Here is a 25,858-nt window from a genome sequence, read left to right as displayed (position 1 = left end):
ACAAGTTCATTTATCAATATTCTAACGAATAGAAATAACCTTAAATAATGTATCTATCCGTCTCTTATGTGTACAGTTACTTTCAGAGTGGACGCGCAAGCGGTTGCCGTGGTAATGAACATTTCCAAAATTCCCCAGCTTAACTTCCCATGGAAATTTACTGGAAACTTTCTGGAAATTTACCGGAAATTTTCCGCCCCTTTGCAACCCTAGGAACGAGTACTGCGTATCCTGCCGTGCCTGCACGCGCTCTGGTTGCTTCGACTATGAAAAACCAGAGATATAATGCCTGCGAGCGGTATTTATAGACCTAAGCCACGCCCGTCTCGGCGGGACGTGACGCAGAGGGCGCGAAGCCCCCTTATTGGGTCTGACGTCACTCTAGGTCTCGCTCGATAGGCTTAAGCAGTTGCCAGCAGACCAGCCAATAGGCGCGCGAGCTGCCTCGCCTATGTCTGTATGTTGCCGCAACGCGTTTTACATTAATACAAAATTAAGGATAATTTTTTGGCTTCAGTATTCTCGTGGAAAAGGATTTTCCCCTAGCGTATTCTACGCAGTACTCGTTCCTCTCTCTAGAGAGAACCGAGGTTACGTTAGTAACCGAGTACGTTTTTGTAGCCTATACAATGTTGTGTCATTAACAATTGTAATATAATGTGTTAACACTAGGGCTGTAGTCAACCAAAGAAATGCTTAATTGACCAAAGTCCTGTCCTGCACAATGATTAGTCGACTAAAAAATAAATAAAATAAAAAACGCGATGTTTTGCATTTTGATTGAACATTTATTAAACAATTGTCATATAAAACAACAACGAATAAACGTTTTATATATATATATATATATTTTTTTTTTTACACCTGGGATCCCCCGCGAAACGGTTCTTGAATTTGCGCTTGAATTTGAACTTGAATTTGCGCTTGAATAAGGCCGGCGACACACTGGCTGCGTGGCGTGAGAGTCTCAGCTGCGTGGCGTGTCTGTTTTTATTTCGGCTCCCATGTTAACAGGTTGGAGTTTGCACACTGCCTGCGTGAGACACGCGTCTCAGGCGCGGCTCGAGCCACGCGGAAAACGCGTGCATGCTATAATAGAACCGACTGAGTGTTCCTCTTGCTAGAGCGCAGAACAGCGGAGTTTGTATGGACCGAAGTGCATGTCTGAGCTTGTATTGCTGCTGTTGCTTTGACATTGTGGAAAATAGAATAATAGAAACAAAATGTATTAGACTTTTTACCCTTTATTATAAATCTAAATTAATCTCGTTTTTAATTTAGGCAAACTTTCGTTTTTCTTTATTTAAATTTCGTTTTTCTTTATTTAAATTTCGTTTATTTAAATTTCGTTTTTCTTTATTTAAATTTAGTTTTTCTTTATTTAAACTTCGTTTATTTAAATTTCGTTTTTTCTTTATTTAAATTTCGTTTTTCTTTATTTAAATTTCGTTTTTCTTTATTTAAATCTACCCTTTACTGTGTCAGTAATTTGTTAGTCAGAAAAATATTAGACTACCTTAAAAGTTTTGCTTAAGTTAACAGACTGTGTGCGTTTTATATCACTAGTGCAGTGTCCTATTCGGAGAATATAAGCCCTGCTCGCGTGAGGTGCGCCGCTTCCCGCTCGCGCTGTTCTGTAGTTTACTATTAATTCTGAACGTGTCGCGTCTCACGTGTCTGTCTATATTGCACCAAATGCGACACTACACTCCCTTGTGAAGTCGATTGGATGAACGGTTCTCGAAATAATCAAAATGCAAACGGACAGACAGACACATAGAGATTACTACCTATATTCCTTACTGAGCGCGAAGCAGCAGTGCAGCCTACGAGTGTTCTACGTGGTGCGCTAAACTGTGGCGCTGTTACAAAATAGCCTAAACTAAAGCATTTAAAGTTGGGGATAAAACATAGGCTAATTATATTTAGAATACAGTAATATATAACTGCTTATAAAGGAATAAATATCAAGGAGTAAATCAATGAAAATTTCTTTATTGGTATAAAAAAAAAAAAAAAATGCGACTGGTCGACCAATGAGAATGTCAGTCGACCAAGACGTCATCGACCGATTAGTCGACTAAACGACTAAAGTTGACAGCCCTAGTTAACACTCAGTGTCAGTTTTAAAAATACTGTTATGTTTGGTGTTACCTACCCAGAGCAGATGCTAGCTAGCAGTCAATAGGAGCCTCCTAGTAATGAGCGGCCAGGCAATTTACTCACGTGAATGTATTTTGTCTGTAGTATACGCCAGCGACACCATGCTTTACTGGGATCAGGAGATGACCCAGCCCATAACCCAAACGCTCTATCAACGGGAAGGGGAAAGTACCCTTTACATGGACCATGATTTCACCACTGCTCTGCAAATAGTTCCCCCCGTTTCTGTTTCTGAAACAGGTGAGTGCCCGCTCGCATAACGAAATGCAGTTATATTCCCTTGGTTAATCTATTGCATTAGGCTATGTTGAAATACACCAACCAGTTAAATATGAATAAAACACAAAATGGTTAGTATGCTTGGTAATTGCAGACATGCTTGAAAAAATAACTTGCATGTAATTGCCAAGCATAAATCTAACCATTTTGTGTTTTATTCGTAGGCTACTTTTGAAAACCTTGTTCCCCTAGGTGATCAATATCTGTCTGCCTGTCTGCCTGTCTGTCTGTCTATCTATCTATCTATCTATCTATCTGTCTGTCTGTCTGTCTGTCTGTCTGAATTATCTATCTGTCTGTCTGTCTGTCTGTCTGTCTGAATTATCTATCTAACTAAATTATCTATCGATCTTAATTATCTATCTGTCTGTCTGTCCGTCCGTCCGTCTGAATTATCTATCTATCTATCTAAATTATCTATCTGTCTATCTATCTAGATGAGAACACTACAGCAGAGCTGCCCCAGAACCAGGGTTTCACCAGGGACCAGACCCTTTTTTTGATTGACCTGATGTGCCAACATCTAATGAAAGATGACAGTGAACTTCCTCGCAACCTCGCTGAACTAAACTCTAGGATCAAAATGTCCAGGGGGAAGAAGCGATCCTTCTGGCAGGAAATTGCGGCGAAGTTGAAAAGTCAGTTCAACCAGCATTTTGATGTAGACAAGGTGTCCAGAAAGTGGACCACCCTGGATGATGCATATAAGAAGGCAGTAGACAACAATGCATCCACAGGGAAAGCTCCTACCAAGTTCCAGTTTTTTAAAGAAATGGGGGAACTTATTGGGGGGCATCATGACGTAGATTTCCCGGTAATCGGGACAGCAAAGGGGGTTACTGTTAGGCGGCCAGAGGCCTTCAAGCAACCCTTGATGTTCGGCAACTCTTCTACTGAGGAAGAATTGTCTTCATCCTCCATTGCACATTCCTCAGATTCTGAGAGCGCAGGGCCTTCAACCTTATCACCTCCTCACACCAGTGCTTTGGCACGGAAGAGGAAGCGTCGTGAAGACATAACGCAGGTGATGTCCCGTGTCATTAAAGAGTGCGAGGAAGCCACGCAGCGCCAACACGAAGAAATCATGGGGGAAATTAAAACCACTAATGCTTTATTCAAGCAGATGCTGCAGCAGTCCCATGAGCAACAATAGATAAAAGATATTATTTTTTTTTTATTTGTTTACTGTTTATGTTTTAGGCCTGTTTTTAATGAAGCCTACACCTCTGTACAGTATATGTTATGTTATTTTAAAGGTGCTGCACATATTTTTTTACAAGAGTTTATGTTTACAGAAAATGAGTTATGTTTACAAATGAGTATTTATTTATTTTTTCAAAGGTTTATTTTTACAGAACAAATTGTTTACAAAAAAGATTCATAAAGAATAAAAAAAAAATACAAAAATATAGTATATGTTCAAATAATATACTACGTTGAAATCAAACAGCATCAAAGTAGATAGTGTTCTGAGTTATTGTGGAAAAAAGTCATTAAATTAAACGATTATAAGGAACCAAACCACTGTCTGATTTGTTTTCTTTTTACATCTGAACATAATGTGTTTAACTTGTTAATCAGAATTTTTCACATGTTAGGCATTGCTTTAACTTGCTTGGATGATAGTAAAAGTGTAAGGGGATGAAATAGAATGCCTATGATAAATATGAGTTTGGATAGGCTAGTAGCATATTCATATTCAAATACTGTAGCATACAGTAATGTTCATTCATTCTCATCCTCTTCACGAGGGCACCTGATTGGGTGCTCATCACATGTACTTTCAGACTCTCCAATACACATATTGTGAAGCGCACAAGCTGCTACAATGACTTTCACAACTACATCTACACGAGAGTATTGTAGTTCACGGAGCCGTCTCCATTTACACTTTAAGCGGCCAAACGCCTGTTCCACTATTACTCTCCCACTGCATATCATTGCATTTCTGCGCAAGTCATCTTCACTCAAGGCTCCATTGTCGCGTTTTGGAGTGACAATGAATGGGAAGCTGTTGCAGACATATGCTCCATCCCCGAGTAGTTTGTAGCCTCCCAACTTCTGTTCATGGGTATTGAAGAATGGGGATAGCCTAAGCATGCGTGCATCATGTACTCTACCGGGAGGCCCAGCAAAAATATCTGTGAACCTTCCTAGGTCGTCTACAATACCCTGCAGCAGCACAGAATAGTAGGCCTTCCTGTTTAAATAATCCCCCCCCCCTAACAGGTGGCCGCTGGATTCTGAAATGGCATCCATCAATTGCACCAACTATCCCATCAATTCCGCACGACCTTCTGAACAGAGCTGCTTGGATGGTCTTTTGACAGTCATTTGGCCAGACAATGTAGTGTTCTGCAAGGGCACATGTACGGTCAAGCATTTCAATGATGACATTATGCGCTGCTCCTTGACTGACATCAAATTTATCAGAGATCTCACGAAATGAGTTCTGATTTGCGAGATACCAAAGCAGCATCACCACCTTTTTCTCTACAGGAATTCTTGCAGGACCTCCTGGTGAGTGATCATCAGTCATCCCATGTTGCCTTAATTTATTGCAGAATAGGTGGAACTGCTCTCTGGTGAGCCTCAGATGACTCTTAAATGTGCTGTCCTGCATGTCTAGAACAGTCATCCAGGCAGTTCCGGTTTTTAAGACCGCCGGATTGTCTTGCTCCAGGCAGTGTAGTATGACAAGTCTTTAGAAAAAAAACCCGGGGTCAGTTATTCATTTTATGTATGCGTGTATGTATGGTAGGCCTTATTACAACAACACTGTTTTTTAACTGGTAGGAAAGATTAGGTTAGTAGCTATGCTTCACATAAGGGTAGACCTAGCATTTGCAGCTAAAACAGAAATATTAGCTCTATTAACTCCCTTGTCCTTAAAAAAAAAATCTATTCATGATCTAGAAAATATACAGCATTAGCATATTTTTTACCGTTTGAGTTTTGACAAATCATCTTCTTGCTGTAGCAGATGACTTAAGCAATCTACAATCGTTTTAGGCAGATAACAAGTCTGGATCTGTGTGTCCATCTTTTTCCTACATTACGACAACAAAAGCACTTGAACACAACACACTGGTAAATACCAGTTCACAAGTGGAAAATATCATCTTTTCCACAGCACGTGAAGGCCCTATTACTAACGACTGGCTATTCACAGGCTATTCATCGGGTTTCAGTCCCTAATTTCTTTTCTCAAAGTTCACCTCACATTTTAAACTGTATCAAATGCATTTCTTGAATAAAGAAACATTTCAGTAAGCATTCAAAAAATAATAAAAGTATAACTTCTAGGTAGCAGGTGCACCTAGGGCTAGCTAGCATGTTAGCTTAGCACACCATCAATACACAACAATTTATGAGATTAAAACCATGTTTGTGCTCCAAACTTACTTTATAACGCAAGACGAGTATTTTAAATAATCTTCTGTGATCTAATTTGGCTTCAGATAAAAAAATCAGACGGACAATATACTATTGGATAGTGTTCTGCACAATGATAGTCTATATAGATTAGCATTACATTAAAAATATAATCTATTATTATGAAAATACCTGGCATGGCTTGAAAAACACAGGTAACTCAAATATCATTGCAATCATGTTTATTATCTTCAAAACATCTTTATCTGCATGTTACAGCGCGATCTCTTGTTAGCTTTGTGTGTATCAGTGACATCCTGGAATGTCACATGGTCATGGCTCTTCTTCATGTTCCATATATGGACTATTATTGTGCATGTAGCGCCCTCAGGCTATTGGTAAGAATTGAAAACACAGTATCAGAGTACCAAACGCTCATAAAGATTACATCGATGCATTTGGGTATAAATTCAATAAATATTATTCCTGTCTATAGAAATATGATGTAAATCTATGAGAATCTATCAATATTTCTCCAAATCTGCACAGTTTTGAGCTAAAGCCCTGAGGGACGTTGTTTTGTGTATCGCTGTCATGACGACAGCACAGAGTTTTTTATGAATGAAAGCGGCTGACGCGCATAATTCATATTAAAGGGGTGATGAACTGAGAAATAAAATTTTCCTTGAGCTTTTGACATATAGGAGATCATCATACTATAATAATATCCTGTAAGTTTCAGAACTGAAAACTACCTTGTTAGTCCAATAAAAGCTTGTATAGACATCAGGCTCAGCAAACGACTCGTTTTTCAAAGTGGGGAACTATGACGTCAAAGAGGATAAAACACCGCCTCCACAAAAGAAGATCAACGCCTACTTCAACACGGCCTGTTTAGCCCCGCCCACCGATTCGCCCAAACATGCTAAATAACATAGGACGACATGATAATTGCTAAACCAGATCGAGCTACTTCCAAGCAATAAACATGCTGTTTACTAAATATTGTGTAGTGCCTGTTTGTGGAAGAAGACTGCATAAGCTTCCTTCGGATTCCAGCATGGTTAAACTTGTTTAATGGTTAAACTTCCTTCGGATTCCAGCATGGTTAAAATTCTTTTCTCCCTCTATATGTTACCATTGGGGGAAATCTTTAGGAAACATAAAGTGTCATTTCACTGCTACGCTGATGATACGCAGATTTATCTGCCCGTGAGAGAATTAAATTCAAATTCACTTGATACTTTATTGGCATGCTTACATGATGTTAAGGAGTGGATGGCTGCAAACTTTTTGAAGCTTAATGAAAATAAAACTGATGTCATCGTGTTTGGCCCAAAAAAACATGATGTGCTGCAGTACTTGAATACAACTTCTTTGAATGGTTCTGTCAAATCGAGTGTAAAGAATTTGGGATTTGTTCTGGATAGTGATTTAAAGCTGGACAGGCAAATTAGCTCTGTGGTGCGATCCTGTTTTCTTAGCCTACGTCTGTTAGCTAAGACTAAACCATTTCTATCTATTACAGATTTTGAGAAAGCTATTACGTCCATTGTTTTTTCTAGAATGGACTATTGTAATTCCCTTTTTTATGGTGTTGATGCGGGAGCAATTGTGCGTTTACAGAAAATCCAAAATGCTGCAGCTAAAATGATAAAGTCGGCAAAGAAATATGATTCTGTGACTCCACTATTAATTTCACTAAAGTGGCTGCCAGTAAGATGTAGAATTATTTATAAGATTCTCATACTAGTTTTTAAGGCCTTGCACAACTTAGCCCCAGTGTATTTATCTAGCCTGGTGGCAATTTACACTCCCTCTAGATCCCTGAGATCTGAAGATAAACAGCTGCTTTGTACTACCAGGACTAAATATAAACATAGGGGTGACAGAGCATTTTCTCGAGCAGGTCCAAAACTATGGAATGACCTTCCTCAATCGATTAGATCTGCCAAAACCTTATCTATGTTCAAAGCCATGCTAAAACAACATCTCTTAAATTCTAATGGAGAGCTTTCTTAACTGGTTTACTGTCTATGTGTCTTTTTTATGTGATATGTTTATTTATTCTATTGTTCTGTGTTTTTTACTTTGTTTTTTGTGAAGCACTTTGGGCAACGCGAGTTGTATTAAACTGTGCTATATAAATTAATAAACAAACAAACAAACAAACAAACAAACTTTATTAAATCAGTCAATCACAATTTCCCGACACGGATCTGCCAGCAACATGTAAGTAACCATGTGTACTCTAATGCCTGATCTGCGATCAGCGATTTCTGATGTGTAATTATTCAAGTTCAGATTCTCTTAAAATCGTTCAATACTGTTTATGCATCAGTGACTAAATGATCAACTTCACATAATTTCTCGTAGTATTATGAAAATAATCCTTTTTAAACTGTTATTAAATTATATACAGAAAGCGATCAAAGAACGATCCCTTTCCTTTCGCCCAAGCTGTCAATCAAACAGCACAGCGCGAGCCGCGGGAGCTTATCTGGACACTTACCAAACTCGTGATGAAATAATGACACTGTTACACTACACAACGAAGCTCTTACTGTGTATTCACATCGTGTTTGCATTGTGATTTGGTGTAAGCATTTGTGTGAGTGCAAAAATTGCGTTGCAATGATAAGATCTTTATTCACGCGATCAACAGACTGTCTGTCATCTGCTCAGTCAGTGCTCATCATGCTGCAACCTTTCATGCGATGTAATAGATTTAAATATAATGCTTTAAACGATACTTTTCACGATTTGTTAATCTCGATAGCTGTAATAGTAAAAACGTAGTAAAAGTTTTCGAGAGAGTTCATGTAATACTAGCTATTTCATATGCAAGCATGTCAGCCAATCACAGCAGTGGGCGTTTGCACTGCAGTCTCACAGCAGCCAATCACAGCAGTGGGCGTTTGCACTGCAGTCTCACAGCAGACACGCCCCTTAAAACGGAGCGTTCAAATCTGAGGCTGAAATCAAATCAGGCTTGGAAAAATGGCTTTTATTTATAAATTATGACAATTTTTGATGTAAAAATCATACTAACATTATAAGGGCACCCCAGGAAACATTATAAAATAATTTAACAATCCAGTTCATGACCCCTTTAAAGGTATCGACTCATTTTTTCATTTCATGACTCCTGACACAAATTAAGACATAACTGTCACTATGAGTTTCTCAGAATACAATAGTGGTCAAATACTGAAACTTGAGTATTATATCTTTTTAATTATGTATAGTTTGTCAAGGTATAACCAGAGAATGTCTAATATGGCGAGAAGTTTCACTCTCAGTACACTTCCGGCTTCTGAACTGGTTGCAGTTCCTCTCTGATTCCATATGAGGGCGCTCACAGGACGAGTGCAGAATGAATGGAGGTCTCCCATATGGAAAAGGTTTGCACCTGTGATTCTTATATGTTCTAACAGAATATTGTAAGGGACATATATGCTGCAAAAACCACATATATGAATTGCATAATATTAATGTATTTTTAATCATACTATGTCATATATGTCCTACACAACTAAAGCCATATAGATTTTCATGATGTAAAAACATAGGAAAATGATGCTAATTTGATATGAATGTCCAGCATGGACGTGTATAAAACGCAGTGCAGTTTACCAATCAGTAGGCTATAAGGCTGTACTTCACTCACGCTTGTTCTTGTCTTGTCCTAAGTGGAGCCCAATGCCTGTAGTCAATCATGGTTATATACTGTATAATCAGCCTAGATGAAACACAGCATTTTACACACAAGCACACATTTGTAACACTTTTGCAACATTTTAATTTCAAAATTATTTATTAGAGTGTATTCTACAAGATACAGTTACATATTTCACATATCACTAATTTTCATTTTAAATCCTGCATCACCAGATTTCATTTTCATTTGTGACAATTTCTCTAAACTTTATCACAGTACAACTCTGGTAGCAGTTCTATTCTTAACCTACAAACAAAACTAAATGTTGAAGTGTTTCTTATGTTTATCACTCTAAAAAATAATTCAGTGGCTTAGTAAATATCACAGTAATAATTAACTTTATTAACTTAATAAAATCTCTGAATATCATTTACTTGATAGTTTGAGTTGAAAATAATTGACTAAACTAAATTTACAGTTGTATTTAAGTTTGAAGTTTTCCACTAAAATAATTTAGTATTTGACTAACCAATTATTTATTTAAAATACACTGAGCTAATATATTTGTGAAATTTCCATCACAATTTTTGAGAATGGATAATTAAAATGATCTGTTTCAAGAACCACAAATATTACTTAAATAAAATCAATATAATTAATATTTAACACGCATAAGAAATTGATTAAGTTTACTCAGTTAAAACAATGCACCCCTCCCCCACCCTCTGACGTGACGACAGCTCAGCGGTTGAGTGAGCGCGCGCTGTTTGAATTCTCTCACCAGTCTCCAGAGCAACAGTTCTCCTCTCCTCAGCGGCGCAGATTTGGTGAATTTCCTCTGTGAAATTCAGGTGTGTGTATGTTTTATTTTATCTGTATAATCATTAATGTGCTTTAAATCATTTTATTTAATGCGAGAGAACATACAGAGATGCAATGTTACTCACCTTAAACGAGTTTAACGAGTGTCGACTCGCGTGATTGTAACGCCTTGCATAAAAAACACACGACTATATTCCTAAAGATAATGAATATAACTAATTTGGATGATAAAATGTCCTCGGAACTGTGCACTGTTTGTTTGTTTGTTTGTTTATTGGCAGGTTATGGAGTCAGTCGCGTCGCAGCATCTTTCGGCTGTGAGTGACGCAGGACGGCGGTGTAAAGTTAGAGGTTCCCCCGCAGAGGCGAGTCCATCTCCGGCTGGAGAAACAGCGCTGATCCGGTGGATACTGGATAACAGACCGGTTGATTACACTTGAATAACTTGAATGTTTAGGCCTAAATGTTTAATTTTTACTTAGAAAATGTTTCTTACATGAGTAGGCAATATTGTATACGTGTTAAAAATAGTATAAAATATGCTGTATTGCTGTAGGCTACTCATCGACAATAAAGGCCAATGTCATGTAGTTATACCGGTGGTTGTATGGAATATTTTTACAAAGGTTTAGAGGAAATACAAAAGTTTATATTACTGGCATGTAAACACAGTTAATATTACTCATAAATATTTGTTTTTAAATGACTTCCATAGTAGGAAAAAAATATACTATGGAAGTCATTGAGACCAGAAACTGTCTGGTTACTGACATTCTTCTAAATATCTTCCTTTCTGTTCAGCAGAAGAAAGAAATTAATAAAGGATTGAAACAACATGAGGGTGAGTATATGATGACAGAAGTTTCATTTTAAAGTGGAGTATCCCTTTAAAAATGTGCCAACTGCATAAGTGAATCAGATGTTGGTCATCAACACATTAAATCTGTATGAAACATAAACAAATGACACAAAATGTGTATAAATTCTATATGACTTTAATTTGACTAGCATATGATTCAATATAAGAACTTTAAATGATTTTTATATGAGTTTTATATATTTATACTAATACCATACACATTTGCATACTTTTGTCATGTAAAACTCATATAAGTCTTTTAACAGTATTCATATATAACGCAAAAATCCCCTACAAGTTGTATGTGTGCTATTTAGTATGAAAGTGGCCATAATCGGTCTGATTTTGTATAGGACATATATTGGCCTTATATGAAACACAGAAGGTAATTCTGGCCGATTTAAATAAGGAAGATATATGGTTGCTGTATATGAACCATGCAGGTTTTTTTCATATGGGCTATGGCGCTATACTAATAAAAATCCACTTTTCTCAGGATATAATTTTTTGTCTAGTAATTTGAATGTTGTATTCGAAAGGAGATGCAAATAAATTACACATTGCTGGGTGTTAGATTTTTTTGAGTCAATTATTTGCTTTAAAAAGTCTTTTAAAGTGTCAATGACGTCATACACATGTACGACCAGAGATACTGCTTAACAGCAATCCTTCACTCACTCTGGTGCGTTCGCGCTCTGCACTTTCTTTTCACTCGAGGCATCGACAACACAGCTGACACAGGTAAACACACGTGCTAGAAGAGTTTTTGTTTTGTTTGTTTCTGGTCCCGCTGCGGATGACACGATGCCATCAAGCGGTATCTCTGGTCGTAATCAGTCCTTCACTGACCAATCAGCGTTCATTAGCAGAATGCTAGCGTGTTATGGGCAACAACAACTCAACCTGTAAGAAATCAAAAGGACATAAGTACTCGTTCATTCAACTTTCGACCTATAACCCATGTTGAACTTGCAAAATCTACAATCAAATCTGAGGTTTCTCAACGGCAATCGGGTGAAAGAGACAAATTTAGCCGTCTAGCCCCATAGACTCCCATTCATTTTGCACTCATGGCGATCGCCCCCAGTGGAACTCTGGTGGAACTACAACCAAAATTCGGTACAATAGGACTTAATAGGGAGTGGGCAGGCTCTCCGTAGACGGGCTCTGGTATAACATTAAATCTGATAGTAATTTTGAATTAAATAAATAACGCTTCAGTGCGCGGGCGCACTGGCAACGGTTAACAGGTTAAAAAAATAAATAAAAAAAAAACATATTGTAGCTTTAAACACCTTACATTTTGATTCCCTGTTAACTGTAGTAACAAACTGTCAGAATAATATACCCATTTATTGACATTTAGCAAGAAACCTTATAATTTAGAAAATAAAATCGTATGTCAGAGGTTATGTCTACCTTCAACAATAAGGGTGTCCTCCCTTGAGATGTAGCCACATCCTCCAGTGTCATATTGCATCAACCAAAACCATTGTATCATTTAAAGAAATAGTGTATTTTTAATTAAAGACCATTGTCATGCTCTTAAAGTGTTAACCCACTAAGCACAGTAAATCAAACTAAACGGCCCACTTTGCCTGCATTCACCCTACATTTATTTTTAAGAGTGCATTTACTATTGGAAGCTATGGCCAAAAAGCCCCTGAAAAGACCAAGAAAAAAAAGAAAAAAACATGGGAATGTTCAGGTTATGAAATATACTTTAATGTAGGACACATACAAAGAATACACAAGGAAAATCATGATTATCCTATTTGAATCTGCCCTTCCACCATATCCGACTCCCTCATCTTGACTCTCAGTGCCTTCCTCCACATATTTTCTTGGGGGGCACTTCAGTCTTCTGCCACAGACTTGGAGTAGTAATACCAATCACACCGAGAGCAATTATCGGTCCAGCATTCCCACTGAGTTTACTCTCCTCATCTGAACCCATTCCCAGATCATCCTCCTTCTCATGAACCGCCACCGCACGTCCCAGAATGGAATAAGGCCCAAAGAGCTTGGCGTCTGGAAGCGTCAGGAACTGCCTTATAACTCCTTTCTCAGAAGCAAAGTTGCCCAGGTCTCCAGGATGATGAGGGTGGTCAACGCCGTTTGGATTATAATGAGGACCAACAGTGATGCAGCCTTGACTGAGGTCTCCATACTGATGGATGTGCATGGCACGCTCTTGACGATCGATGGCAGGCAAACCACGGAGGTTGATTTTCACTTCTAAATCTCCATTGGGGAAGACCTGCTTGAAGAGGATTTGCCCAAAGATCTTTGGCTGGTTACGTGGCAAATTGGAGCCGGGAGTTACTTCACAAGTGGCATAGATTGTGTTGTCAAACTCCACGACTTCCGGCTGTGGAGCTTCGGCAGGCAAACACTCCTCGTTGTGGAACTCTCCTCCTTGTATATGCAGCACCAGCAATATCAGAGGGAATATTAGGATGATTTTCTCCATGTTGATCTTTAAAGCCTACAACGAAGAGTGGATTCAGTGAAATCATGCCATTTGGTTTAAGAATGTAATATTTTTGATAAAAGGTCAAAGCTTTGTTGCAGGGAACTTTGAGAATGGAAGTTGCATTAGGTAAAATAGCACAACCAGATTAGTTTGCAACGGAAAACCATACAAGAACCCAGACAGCAACCAGATCCGGCCCACATCTGGGCCGTGTGTAATCCATGTGTACCAGATGTGGGCCGACACCATGTTGCTGTCTAGAAAACTATAATTTTTGAATTGCTATGTACCCTTGTGAAAATAATAAAATAAAATAAATGCACTTATTGGTATTGGATGTGTACCTGTACAAAAAAAAAAAAAAGCCAAACTAAGAGTTTTACTTTAAAGTACATTATGTTTTAAAAATATTTTTTGTTGTGCTTTAAAGTACACTTAATTTGATCTGCTGTAGCCTACATGTGATTCAATATTAAATATAAAGTTAAGATTTTCTGATTCTGATATTTTTCACAAGGACAGGTAAAAAAAAAAGACAATATCTATACTTTTGCTTAAACTAAACTTTTTTTAGTTGTACTAAATCAAGTCAGTTGATGGAGAAAATGGAATAAAAATAAAAATAAAAAAACAAGCCTAAAACAGCACAGGTGCACTACCGTACAGCTGAAAAGTTGTCCTCAATCCGTGTGGAGCCTGAATATTGCAGTCACAAAAATACTACAACGCTTAATCCGTGTGCAGTCCTGACCTGGGGTTGAGAGAATGTTCCTTTTGGCTGCTCTTATAGGAACTCATGTTGAGCTACAAGTTAACCATGATAGTCTGTTAGTCACTAATTAAGTTCACCTGTGTTTCATTTAGCTCCCTTTGTTTGCCTGTTTATATATAGCACTCAGTTTATTCAGTTCTTTGTCTTGCATTGCACAATGTGTTCTCCAGTGTTTTGTGTTTATTAAAAGAAGTACTGCTATAGATTCCTTTTCATTTGGTGGCTCATTTGTGACTCATTCATTCTTAGTGTACAATTCCACTTGACGTTCATGCTTGACACCACTTCTTATAGCAGATATTCATCAAACATAAGTGAATAGCTGACAGTTCTTCCTTTTCAAGAAACCATTTCTACAGACTCTGATGTACCAAGCCTGACAAGCCTATATTACACATGCAATTGGACTGTTATTTGCAGTTTTTTTACGATTGCTATGACAGATTTTTCAATAAAATTTCCCAAAACTCTTCACACGGTTAGTTAGCACTACATCCGTCTATGTAAGCTATACTATTAACACATTTCATGTTGCTTTAACACAAAATGCATACAATTAACACAAATTTAAAATGCTTGAACTTCTTTTACACACAAGCTCAAACAAGACCAAAACAATGGATTTGTACTGCCAAATTTACCAATGCTTTAACACTGTATGTCAGAACAGATAACACCATGTTCTAAACCTAACCTTACAGGCTAAAGTCAAGGTAAACAGCTGTTTATATTGTGAATTGAAACACAAATATATCCCCTGTATTTTATCCTATTGTTACTGAGAAACAGCTGATTGAATTATGCAATAATATAAATCACAGCTGATTCCCATCTAGGAAACACACTCAGGTGTTGAGGTTCTTCCAATCGCATGACCATATGGTATACTGTAACCGTACATTCTATAAAGCACTCTGAGATGGGTCTTTTTTTATTGAATTTCTGCAGCAAAAGACCTACACCTCAAATGCAGTTTAGTGTGATAGTGTAGACCAAGTGAAACAGCGCTGCGTTACCTCACAAGTTTAATTCGCCAAATAAACTGACTTGTTAACCCTTTTCCACCAAGGCAGTGCTGGTGCTGGTTCACGGCTAGAGCCTAGTTTCAAATGGGTTCTTTGTTTTTCGACACCCAGAGCACCAGCTCTGAACCAGGAAAAGTGGTTCTTAAGTAGCACCAAAACATTTGTTGGGTTTGGCATAGTTATGATGTTGCTCGACAGCGTATTTATGCGGGTTGATGTAAACGACAACTTTTTGAAAACGATTTTGTGTGCACGATGTTATTTTTGAAAACAGAGGGGGAGAAATATTCGTTTCTCTAAATACCCGGCTATGTGTAAATGTGGCCTGAGTGCTATATATAAACAGGCAAACAAAGAGAGCTAAATGAAACACAGGTGAACTTAATTAGTGACTAACAGACTATCATGGTTAACTTGTAGCTCAACATGAGTTCCTATAAGAGCAGCCAAAAGGAACATTCTCTCAACCCATGTGTGAGTGGTGTCAGGAAGAGGAGTCAGTGGAGCACATAATTATAAGATGCAGGAGGTATGAGGAACAGAGAGTAACAATGAGGAATAATTTGAGGGAAATAGGGGTGCAGGATTTAACATTAAAAGGAGTGTTGAGCATAGGTGATAGAGCACAGGTTAGGATATTGTTAACTTTCTTAAGGGAAACTGGTTTGTTCAATAGGTTATGAAGATAAAATAGGGATATGGGTAAGTGTGTTGGGTAATGAATGAAAGTGTTGTTTTTTTTTTTGTTTTTTTTTTTTATGTGGAAACTAGATTGTAAGCCTATTGTCTGATTCACACTCCGGAGCAGAAGGGGGCGGTAATGCACCAAAAGCTGGTTGCCAACCGCCGTTAAAAACAAAGAAGAAGAAGATTCTCTCAACCCAACTGGGTTAAATAAGCGCATTTAAATTAGGGTTTTTTTTTTTTTTTTTTTTTTCTTTCTTTCTTTCTTCTCTTCTTTCTTCTTCTACCTGTCATGGGGGCTGAGAGTAGACGGAGGAGCTGAACACGCAGCGCCGGATGAAACTCTATGAAGCCTCTGTGCGGGTAAATAGAGGTTATAGTTGTGTCAATGGTCCATTTCCTAGATAGGTGGCGGTAATGCACATATCTGTCTGCGATCCGCCGTAAAAAAGCAACAAGAAGAACAAGATTCTCTCAACCCCAGGTCAGAACTGCACACGGATTAAGCGTTGTAGTATTTTTGTGACTGCAATATTCAGGCTCCACACGGATTGAGGACAACTTTTCAGCTGTACGGTAGTGCACCTGTGCTGTTTTAGGCTTGTTTTTGTTTTGTTTTTTCATTCCATTTTCTCCATCAACTGACTTGATTTAGTACAACTAAAAAAAAGTTTAGTTTAAGCAAAAGTATAGATATTGTCTCTTATTTTACCTGTCCTTGTGAAAAATATCAGAATCAGAAAATCTTAACTTTATATTTAATATTGAATAACATGTAGGCTACAACAGATCAAATTAAGTGTACTTTAAAGCACAACAAAAAGATTTTTAAAACCTAATGTACTTTAAAGTAAAACTCTTAGTTTGGCATTACTTTTTATTTTTTTTAAAGTGTACATGTACTTAATGTCACTCCTGCCAGCAGAAGCCCTATCATGGCCACCAGAGGGTACTTCTCCCTAGACCTTTTCCATTTCCATAAACCTTTGCCTGGACTCATTTTAGTGTGATTACATCCACCTGTATGTCATTGGTTTGTATCATAGGCACTTTGGCTGGCAGGTGTGACGCTTATGAAAGTGTACGTGTGAACACTTAAGTGGCTTCTTATAATTCATCAGTGTTATTATCTGCAAGTGGACCTACAGGTTTTTTTTATTATTTATTATTATTATACTTTCAAGATACTACAGGTACACATCCAATACCAATAAGTGCATTTTTTTTTCACAAGGGTACATAGCAATTCAAAAATTATAGAGTTTTCTAGACAGCAACATGGTGTCGGCCCACATCTGGTACACCTGGATTACACACGGCCCAGATGTGGGCCGGATCTGGTTGCTGTCTGGGTTCTTGTATGGTTTTCCGTTGCAAACTAATCTGGTTGTGCTATTTTACCTAATGCAACTTCCATTCTCAAAGTTCCCTGCAACAAAGCTTTGACCTTTTATCAAAAATATTACATTCTTAAACCAAATGGCATGATTTCATTGTAGGCTTTAAAGATCAACATGGAGAAAATCATCCTAATATTCCCTCTGATATTGCTGGTGCTGCATATACAAGGAGGAGAGTTCCACAACGAGGAGTGTTTGCCTGCCGAAGCTCCACAGCCGGAAGTCGTGGAGTTTGACAACACAATCTATGCCACTTGTGAAGTAACTCCCAGCTCCAATTTGCCACGTAACCAGCCAAAGATCTTTGGGCAAATCCTCTTCAAGCAGGTCTTCCCCAATGGAGATTTAGAAGTGAAAATCAACCTCCGTGGTTTGCCTGCCATCGATCGTCAAGAGCGTGCCATGCACATCCATCAGTATGGAGACCTCAGTCAAGGCTGCATCACTGTTGGTCCTCATTATAATCCAAACGGCGTTGACCACCCTCATCATCCTGGAGACCTGGGCAACTTTGCTTCTGAGAAAGGAGTTATAAGGCAGTTCCTGACGCTTCCAGACGCCAAGCTCTTTGGGCCTTATTCCATTCTGGGACGTGCGGTGGCAGTTCATGAGAAGGAGGATGATCTGGGAATGGGTTCAGATGAGGAGAGTAAACTCAGTGGGAATGCTGGACCGATAATTGCTCTCGGTGTGATTGGTATTACTACTCCAAGTCTGTGGCAGAAGACTGAAGTTCCCCCCAAGAAAATATGTGGAGGAAGGCACTGAGAGTCAAAGATGAGGGAGTCGGATATGGTAGAAGGGCAGATTAAAATAGGATAATCATGATTTTCCTTGTGTGTTCTTTGTATGTGTCCTACATTAAAGTATATTTCATAACCTGAACATTCCTATGTTTTTTTTTCTTGGTCTTTTCAGAGGCTTTTTGGCCTTAGTTTCTAATAGTAAATGCACTCTTAAAAATAAATGTAGGGTGAATGCAGGCAAAGTGGGCCGTTTAGTTTGATTTACTGTGCTCAATGGGTTAACACTTTAAGAGCATGACAATGGTTTTGATTTCAGAGAAATTCCAATTTTAAATTAAAGCTGCAAGCAGCATTTATCGGGGTTCAAGCATTTAAGGCCTTTAAGCACAAATGCATAAAAAGACATTAAGTTTTATTTGGCAACCATTTAACCACTGACATCAGACATGGGAAAGACCATTTCCAGCCAATTTAACATAGGAAATATACGGTTTTCAAAGCTTTTTAACAGTTATAGCGCCACCTATGGTCTGATCTCCATAAAATTGTGCATGCTTGTTTACAATGTTATTTCACATATGCTCACCAATTTTCGTGAAGTTCTGAGTTTTTGTTTAGGATTTAACCCTTTAGAACCTGAAGCTAAAATAGGTGTTTTTCACATATTTTGATTTTTTGACTGTAAAATTCTAAAACAATGTGCTATCTTCGTGTGCAAGGTGTCATCTTTTTCAGAAAAAGATAAGCTTTCAACAAATTACAGTTATTGACCATTATTGTGTGTGGTGAGTTTGTAAATAGAATTTAAATAGACAAAAATAAAAAAACGAGAATAAATGTACTGATTTTTATTTAGAAAAAAAGCAGAAAAAATCATGAACGAAAGAAACTAACACTTTAAAGTTGAAAAATGAACTATAATACATATAGGCTATACAAGTCTTTTTTGTGACATTGGGTTGCACAGTTTTCATGTAGGACACTTTTTTTCATACACGCACACATACAAATGCACGCATTCATAGGCATGCACACGCACGCACTACATGCTTACATGTAGTTTCTACGAAAGAAACTAACACTTTAAAGTTGAAAAATGAACTATAATTCATATATACAAATGTTTTTTGTGACATTGAGTTGCACAGTTTTCATTTAGGATACTTTTTTCATACACACACTCATACAAATGCACCCATTCAGGCATGTACACGCACGCACTACATGCTTACATACGTGAAAGAGTAACGGCCATCCGCCTCCCAAATTTCATTAAAAATCATCCCAATCCCCTCTTCTGCTGTCTAACACTTCTTTCGCCATGTATTTGTTCGTTTCTTTTATTAATTTATGCAATCCAAAACACTAACCTGCCGAGCGTCAAATCTCTCTGTTCAAATCCTTCCATCCCGCGCTGCTGTCATTTGCAGATGGAAAGCATGATATTACCGTAATAAGCCGTATATTGGCGAAAAGCGCATGATGTCTACTTTCAGGAACTATTTAAATTATTTTGATAGTGCAAACGGTTGAAGAGTTACAGTGACATGAATACAGCTTGGTTGGCTGTGTCGTGGACGACACATCCGGTTTTAAAGGGTTAAAGGCTTTCGAGTTCATTTTCTAAATGACCCTGTTATAGCCATCCAAATGCAAAAGTTCAACGCACACAGTTTTGAGATAAATAATCAGTCAGCTATAAATAAAGCAATTGTGGAGCGATACATAAAAGTAAAGGCAGGTATCTCACAGTAATGCTTATGCCCTGAGCATTGGTGTAGTGGCACAGAGTTGACACTGCATTCTCAGAAAAAAACATTTTGAAGAGACTCTGAGGAGTGTGTGCATCAGCAGGACTCAACTGTGGTCCAGGTTCCCGTGCAGGCAGGAATCCCAGAGTCTGTGGAACCATATCAATGTCAGTCTCTGTTTTCCATGATAGAGTAGACTGCTTGTTGCTTGTCTGAATGTTTGTCTTGGCCCTCTTTGTATTTCAATCACTAAAAGTAATAGTGCCCAGATATTGAAAAGATATGGATGGATTTTTTTTTTTTTTTGCAAAGCCATACAGACACATAATGTTTGTATGGACTATGTAAAATCGGAATATGTAAACATAATTATACTAATATCTGAAAGAAAGGGAATAAGTGTACTTACTTTTCAGTTGTCGTGTGACACCTGTCGTGTGCCCTCCCAGTGCAGGTGAAGGTGAGAGTGATGCTACCACATTACTAAAACAATTATAATATTAATAAAGGTTTAACAAAGTACTATGCCAGCACATGCATAACAGATGGGCAATCAGCATGTTGATAAAACAACAAAAATAAGCTATTTTATGTTAACATTACCAATCACTAATTGTAATATTGTGCATACATGACACCACAATTTTTGCAAAGCCACACAGGCACATGTACATTTGTATCATCACGAAGTATATAAACAAAATTACACTAACATGGGTAAGTATGTACTTACTCTTTCTGATTTTCGACTGTGTTGCTGCGCGGAGTGCGCGCCCTCCGAGCTGCAGGTGAAGGTGATGCAGCTACATTCCTTTTTTTTTTTAAAAGTTGAAAACTATTATTACATAAATATTTCATTGCATTACATAAGTATAGTACCATTAGTCTATATGAATAACTGATGCGAATAATTGTAGACACGTGCTGTATGCCTAGATATTGCGTGTCAATGGGCCATTACCGGAGATAGCACAACGCAAACATTAACACATTTGCAATTCATCAGCTGGGCATATTTGCACATTTCAGCACATTTACACACATTTGCAACAGATATTTGCAAGCACTCTTCGTTGATGATAATAAGGCAGCATAAACGCTATAGTCAAAATATAATCTAAACATAATATTTTTTTAATTAATTTCCAAATTCTAACTGTCATACATACTAGGCCTATGATCTAAACCAGTGGTTCCCAAACCTGTCCTGCCGGCACCCCAACACTGCACATTTTCTTTGTCTCCCTAATCAAACACACCTGATTCAAGTCATCAGCTCATTAACCCATGTGATAATGAATTTAAAAAGACTTAGGCCACGTCCACACGAAGCCGGTGCGTTCCCGATCCGATATTTTTTTTTCCTCGTTTAAAAAAAAAATTCCGTAAACACGGCGTCGTCTCAAGAAATATCTGCGTACACACGAAACCACTGAAACCGACTGAAAACGGTGTAGTATATATGCCAGACCAGTATGGGGCGCTGTAATTCTGCCACAGAGATACACTATACACGGAGAAGAAGACTTTGAGCATGCTCATAACCTTGCGCGCTGTATACGAACCAAGAAGAAGAAGACAAAGATTATCGCTTTTTGCTCACCACAGTTGCAGAGAAGCAATAGATTTTGCTGTAATAAAGCTAGTAGGCTTAGTAGCTTCTGCAGCACGAATACAATCATATAAGTCCGCCATTATTGTTGTTGCTGTTACTCGTGACACAGACGACACGTGATGTGATGACATCATCGTTTCACAAAATATACGGATTGGCTGTACACACGAAACCGCAAGGGTGTCGTTTTCAGATTTATCCACTTTGGGACCGGGTTTCAAAAAATAGCGGTTTCAGTCTCCCAAAACGCCGGATCCGTGAGGACGAAACGCCAATACGATAAAAAATGTATACGTATACAGCGAAACGCGTCTCCGTGTGGACGGGCCCTTACTCATCCGAAATATTATCCACGGCTGGATCAAGTCGCCAGGACGAGCCTATCCAGGACGAGCTGAAGGGCTTCCTCACCGGTGTATCGTGTCATCTTCCAAGCACGCAGGAAAGTGAATGAATGAAACTTGCTGGTTTTAAGACATTTGCCTGGGCGTATTTTAAGTCTATGTTGCTGCTATGTGAAAAAAATCCAGCAAAACGCGCGGGCGCGTTTCTCGACCCCAGAGGGTTAACCCTCTGGGGTCTGAGGGGTTTTCTGGGCCCTGGAGGTGTTCTGACATGCTCTGACATATGTGCTTTTTTCAGTTATTTATAAACATGTTAATGACAAAGGTGTAATTCACTCTATATAGCACAAACAGGGCTACCATAATATGTGATTATCAAGCATGTATATGTTTGAATTTTTAAGAGAATAATGTTTATGCGTGGTTATTGAAAAAAATAAAAATGAAAGTTGCTGAAATAAGACCACAAAACTCATACTAAATATCTGTAAATAAGACTTTTGACTAATGGATGTTGTCACTTCGAGTTCTGGCTTCAAAATGATGTGAAAATCATCCTGCCTAATCGTTCACATGAAACAATACATTGATTTAAACGTTGTAAAACAGTTTTTTTGTCAGAAGAGGTTTATGCATGGGAGTGGTAATGGCCTATCACTATTAATGAGATTCAGACCAGGGGTGTGACATAGACACCCCCAATGACTAATGGCCCATCGCAGCCTGAACAAAGAAGTAGAGGAGGTTTTGTTTTTCAATCTGTTTTATTGTAATTCCTCTATGTGGAGGAACATAATGTTCTAAATTTGCTCTAAGCAAATCAAATGTGAGCAAAATAAAAAAAAATAATCAGTCTGCTATAAACAAAGCAATTGTGAGCGATAAATAAAAGTAATTTGTACAATCCGACCCCCCAAACATGAAAAGAGCTGAAAGAAGTTAAAGAGAAATCAAATAACGCACACTATAACCTTATAAACAATAATATGTTATAAATTATATGCAACTTTTAATACTGTAGGGCAGTAGCCTACAATTCCCGGAAGCAACCTCCGAGTGGCCCAGCCCATGGTCCCGTGTCGTCAAAAACGTTACATAAATTCGAAATAGTGCGCGCAGAAGCACATGCCGTTTTGTAAAATGATATATGAATTATTTTTATTTTATCATATGTCATTTTAAAAAAAAGGACATTTTACAAACCTACGTTTTGCGCATGTGCTCCTGCACGCACTTTTTCAGTCAGAACACAGCAATCAGAGGAGGACGCGCTGAGGAATTTGTGACTGTTTCACCTGTTCAACCACATCAAAGTTTCGTAATTAGTAAGTCCGTGCTTTTTCTCTTTTTTTCTTTCTCTTATGTGCTGAAGGGCCGCTGTGCCTTAGTGAAACGGTGTTTGTACGTGAAGAGCTCTTTTCCAAAACGCCATAAACCTAAAAAGCTGTCTCAAAGATCCAGCAAAAATAATGATTATGAATATGTAAAATATTGCAATAAGACATTTTAATTGTTTATTAACTTCTGGCAAAGATGAAGTTGACGATAGGTTATTGACTCGCAGGCTAGTGAACGCACCAGAAACATTTATTAGGCTACATAGTTTTTTGTTTTGGATGGTTTTGTTTAGAACCAGCTTTCTGTAAATATATTTCACATTTTTTAGACCTGCGAGGCGAGTAGGCTACGGTCTGGTTCATGATGATCTCCAGTTCAAGCACCTTATGTTGTGATTGCTAGCCTATTTACTTTTTATGTATTAAATCCAGGAAATTTGTTAATGAAAATAATATTAAAATTAAGATACAATTAATACAAAACTAAATTCGTTTTAAAGAATGGATTTGTGCTTTCGGTAACACTTTATTTTACGGTGCCCTTGATACAGAGTAATTACTTAATTAATTACTTAGTAATAGACTTTGTAATAACATGTAACAAAATGTACTTAACATGTAACTAAGTTATGGAACAGCCTATACTTACAGATTGTAATTACGCACATGTAATAGGCAGCTACTGTTACACATGTGTAACAAGCCGAGTCTGTTACATATTACATACACATTAGTTGTATGTAACATAAAGTAAAGTGTATCAAGATTGTACTAAAGTGCACTTCCTGTGTATCTACAAATGGTATCCATCTGAATTAACCCACTAGTTCATAGCTTAAATACATGCATTAGCTTCCTAATTACATTGCAATTACAAAATATTACACAGGTATAAGCTACGTAAAATAAAGTGTATCAAGAATGTACTTAAGTGTACTTTGTGTATACATACCTTATCCATCTCTGCCTTAGTTTGATTTAACTCACTAGTTCACAGCATAAATGCATGCAGTAGTTTCCTAATTACATTGTAATTACATAATATTACACAGGTATAAGCTACGTAAAATAAAGTGTATCAAGAATGTACTTAAGTGTACTTTGTGTATACATACCTTATCCATCTCTGCCTTACTTTGATTTAACTCACTAGTTCACAGCTTAAATGCATGCAGTAGTTTCCTAATTACATTGTAATTACATAATATTACACAGGGATAAGCTACGTAAAATAAAGTGTATCAAGAATGTACTTAAGTGTACTTTGTGTATACATACCTTAACTTTCTCTGCCTTACTTTGATTTAACTCACTAGTTCACAGCTTAAATGCATGCAGTCGTTTCCTAATTACATTGTAATTACATAATGTTACACAGGGATGAGCTACGTAAAATAAAGTGTATCAAGAATGTACTTAAGTGTACTTTGTGTATACATACCTTATCTTTCTCTGCCTTAGTTTGATTTAACTCACTAGTTCACAGCTTAAATGCATGCAGTAGTTTCCTTATTACATTGTAATTACATAATATTACACAGGTATAAGCTACGTAAAAAAAAAGTGTATCAAGAATGTACTTAAGTGTACTTCATGTGTATCTATAAACCTCATCCAACTCGGCTTGTTACACATGTGTAACAGTAGCTGCCTATTACATGTGTGTAATTACAATCTGTAAGTACAGGCTGTTCCATAACTTAGTTACATGTTAAGTACATTTTGTTACATGTTATTACAACGTCTATTACTAAGTACCTAATTAAGTAATTACTCTGTATCAAGGGCACCGTAAAATAAAGTGTTACCGTGCTTTCTGTTTTGAGGTCTCTGTGAAAGTTTGAAAGTCTTTTAGTGCTGCTTCAGAGCGCTCGCGTCCATAATGGAGAACTGTCACGTAATATTGTTTTTTCCTCATAAATGCGAACATGTGTCAACTAATGCAAGTAAATTTAAAAAGACTTACTCACCCGAAATATTATCCATGGCTGGATCAAGTCGCTCAACGTTCGTCGCTCAAAATACAAACGTTCGTCGTCAGAGTCCTGCTCTTCTTCTGAGCAAAATTTGAACTCGTGTCATCTTCCAACAGCGCAGGAAAGTGAATAAATGAAACTTGCTGGTTTTAAGGCATTTCAGGGGGCGTTTACCTTATTTTGCATAGATCATCTCAGCTCATTATCTTATGAATAGCGCGCTCTGTGAGTGGGTGTGAACTCATTACCGATAATTAGGTGAGACGGGAGAAACTGTACTTCTCTTTAGTTTCATACAGATTACATTGCAGGAGAATATTTGTTTTGAATGTGAATTGTTTTATTTAAAAGTAGAAATTTAAAGCTTTCTTTAGACGCATGTTTCATGGTTGTGTGATAAGTATTAGCTGAGTTTCAGTTCATTTTCCAGACTTGTTTCAGAAAGATTTTTGCGGAGACAGAGTGAGCTGAAAGCGCACCCTGTTTATTTTATTTATTTAAAAATAAAAACAAGGTTTTGATGTTAATGTGAGTGTACACAAAAAAAGAAGACCCTCTATAGTTTATAATCAT

General features: G+C 37.7%; 3 protein-coding genes and 1 pseudogene across 6 annotated transcripts in view; 2 read left to right on the top strand and 2 right to left on the bottom strand.

Annotated features, from left to right (window-relative positions):
* LOC311302357 (uncharacterized protein) overlaps positions 1 to 25,858 on the top strand; it is a 93,782-nt gene that overhangs the window by 17,866 nt on the left and 50,058 nt on the right. The window lies entirely within an intron of this gene.
* LOC311303711 lies at positions 4,168 to 5,209 on the bottom strand (annotated as a pseudogene). Its single transcript has one exon. The product of its transcript is annotated as an uncharacterized misc_RNA (transcript).
* Positions 12,863 to 14,425, bottom strand: LOC311302410 (extracellular superoxide dismutase [Cu-Zn]-like). Of its 2 annotated transcripts, none has more exons than XM_084428250.1 (2): positions 14,295 to 14,425; positions 12,863 to 13,647 (listed from the first exon to the last, which is right to left on the bottom strand). In XM_084428250.1, exon 2 carries the CDS (start codon positions 13,630 to 13,632, stop codon positions 12,979 to 12,981), a length of 654 nt encoding a protein of 217 aa, XP_084284376.1. In that variant the 5' UTR covers positions 13,633 to 13,647; positions 14,295 to 14,425; the 3' UTR covers positions 12,863 to 12,978. The 2 variants fall into 2 exon arrangements, with proteins under 2 accessions (XP_084284376.1, XP_084284375.1); XM_084428249.1 differs by having other exon boundaries at positions 14,300 to 14,425.
* LOC311289731 (extracellular superoxide dismutase [Cu-Zn]-like) lies at positions 16,584 to 18,399 on the top strand. Of its 2 annotated transcripts, none has more exons than XM_084407970.1 (2): positions 16,584 to 16,687; positions 17,616 to 18,399. In XM_084407970.1, the coding sequence occupies exon 2, from the start codon at positions 17,631 to 17,633 to the stop codon at positions 18,282 to 18,284; it is 654 nt and encodes a 217-aa protein (XP_084264096.1). In that variant the 5' UTR covers positions 16,584 to 16,687; positions 17,616 to 17,630; the 3' UTR covers positions 18,285 to 18,399. The 2 variants fall into 2 exon arrangements, with proteins under 2 accessions (XP_084264096.1, XP_084264095.1); XM_084407969.1 differs by having other exon boundaries at positions 16,585 to 16,692; positions 17,616 to 18,318.

The sequence above is a fragment of the Rutilus rutilus genome (genome assembly GCF_951802725.1).
Source record: "Rutilus rutilus genome assembly, chromosome: 1".
NCBI classification, from domain to species: Eukaryota; Metazoa; Chordata; class Actinopteri; order Cypriniformes; family Leuciscidae; genus Rutilus; species Rutilus rutilus.
The sequence above is the reverse complement of the archived record's forward strand: the minus strand, read 5'-3'. Positions and strand labels throughout refer to the sequence as shown.

What these genes read in the sequence shown, in the direction of transcription:
- LOC311302410 (XM_084428250.1), bottom strand. Translation starts at nt 13,632, where the DNA reads ATGGAGAAAATCATCCTAATATTCCCTCTGATATTGCTGGTGCTGCAT.
- LOC311289731 (XM_084407970.1), top strand. Translation starts at nt 17,631, where the DNA reads ATGGAGAAAATCATCCTAATATTCCCTCTGATATTGCTGGTGCTGCAT.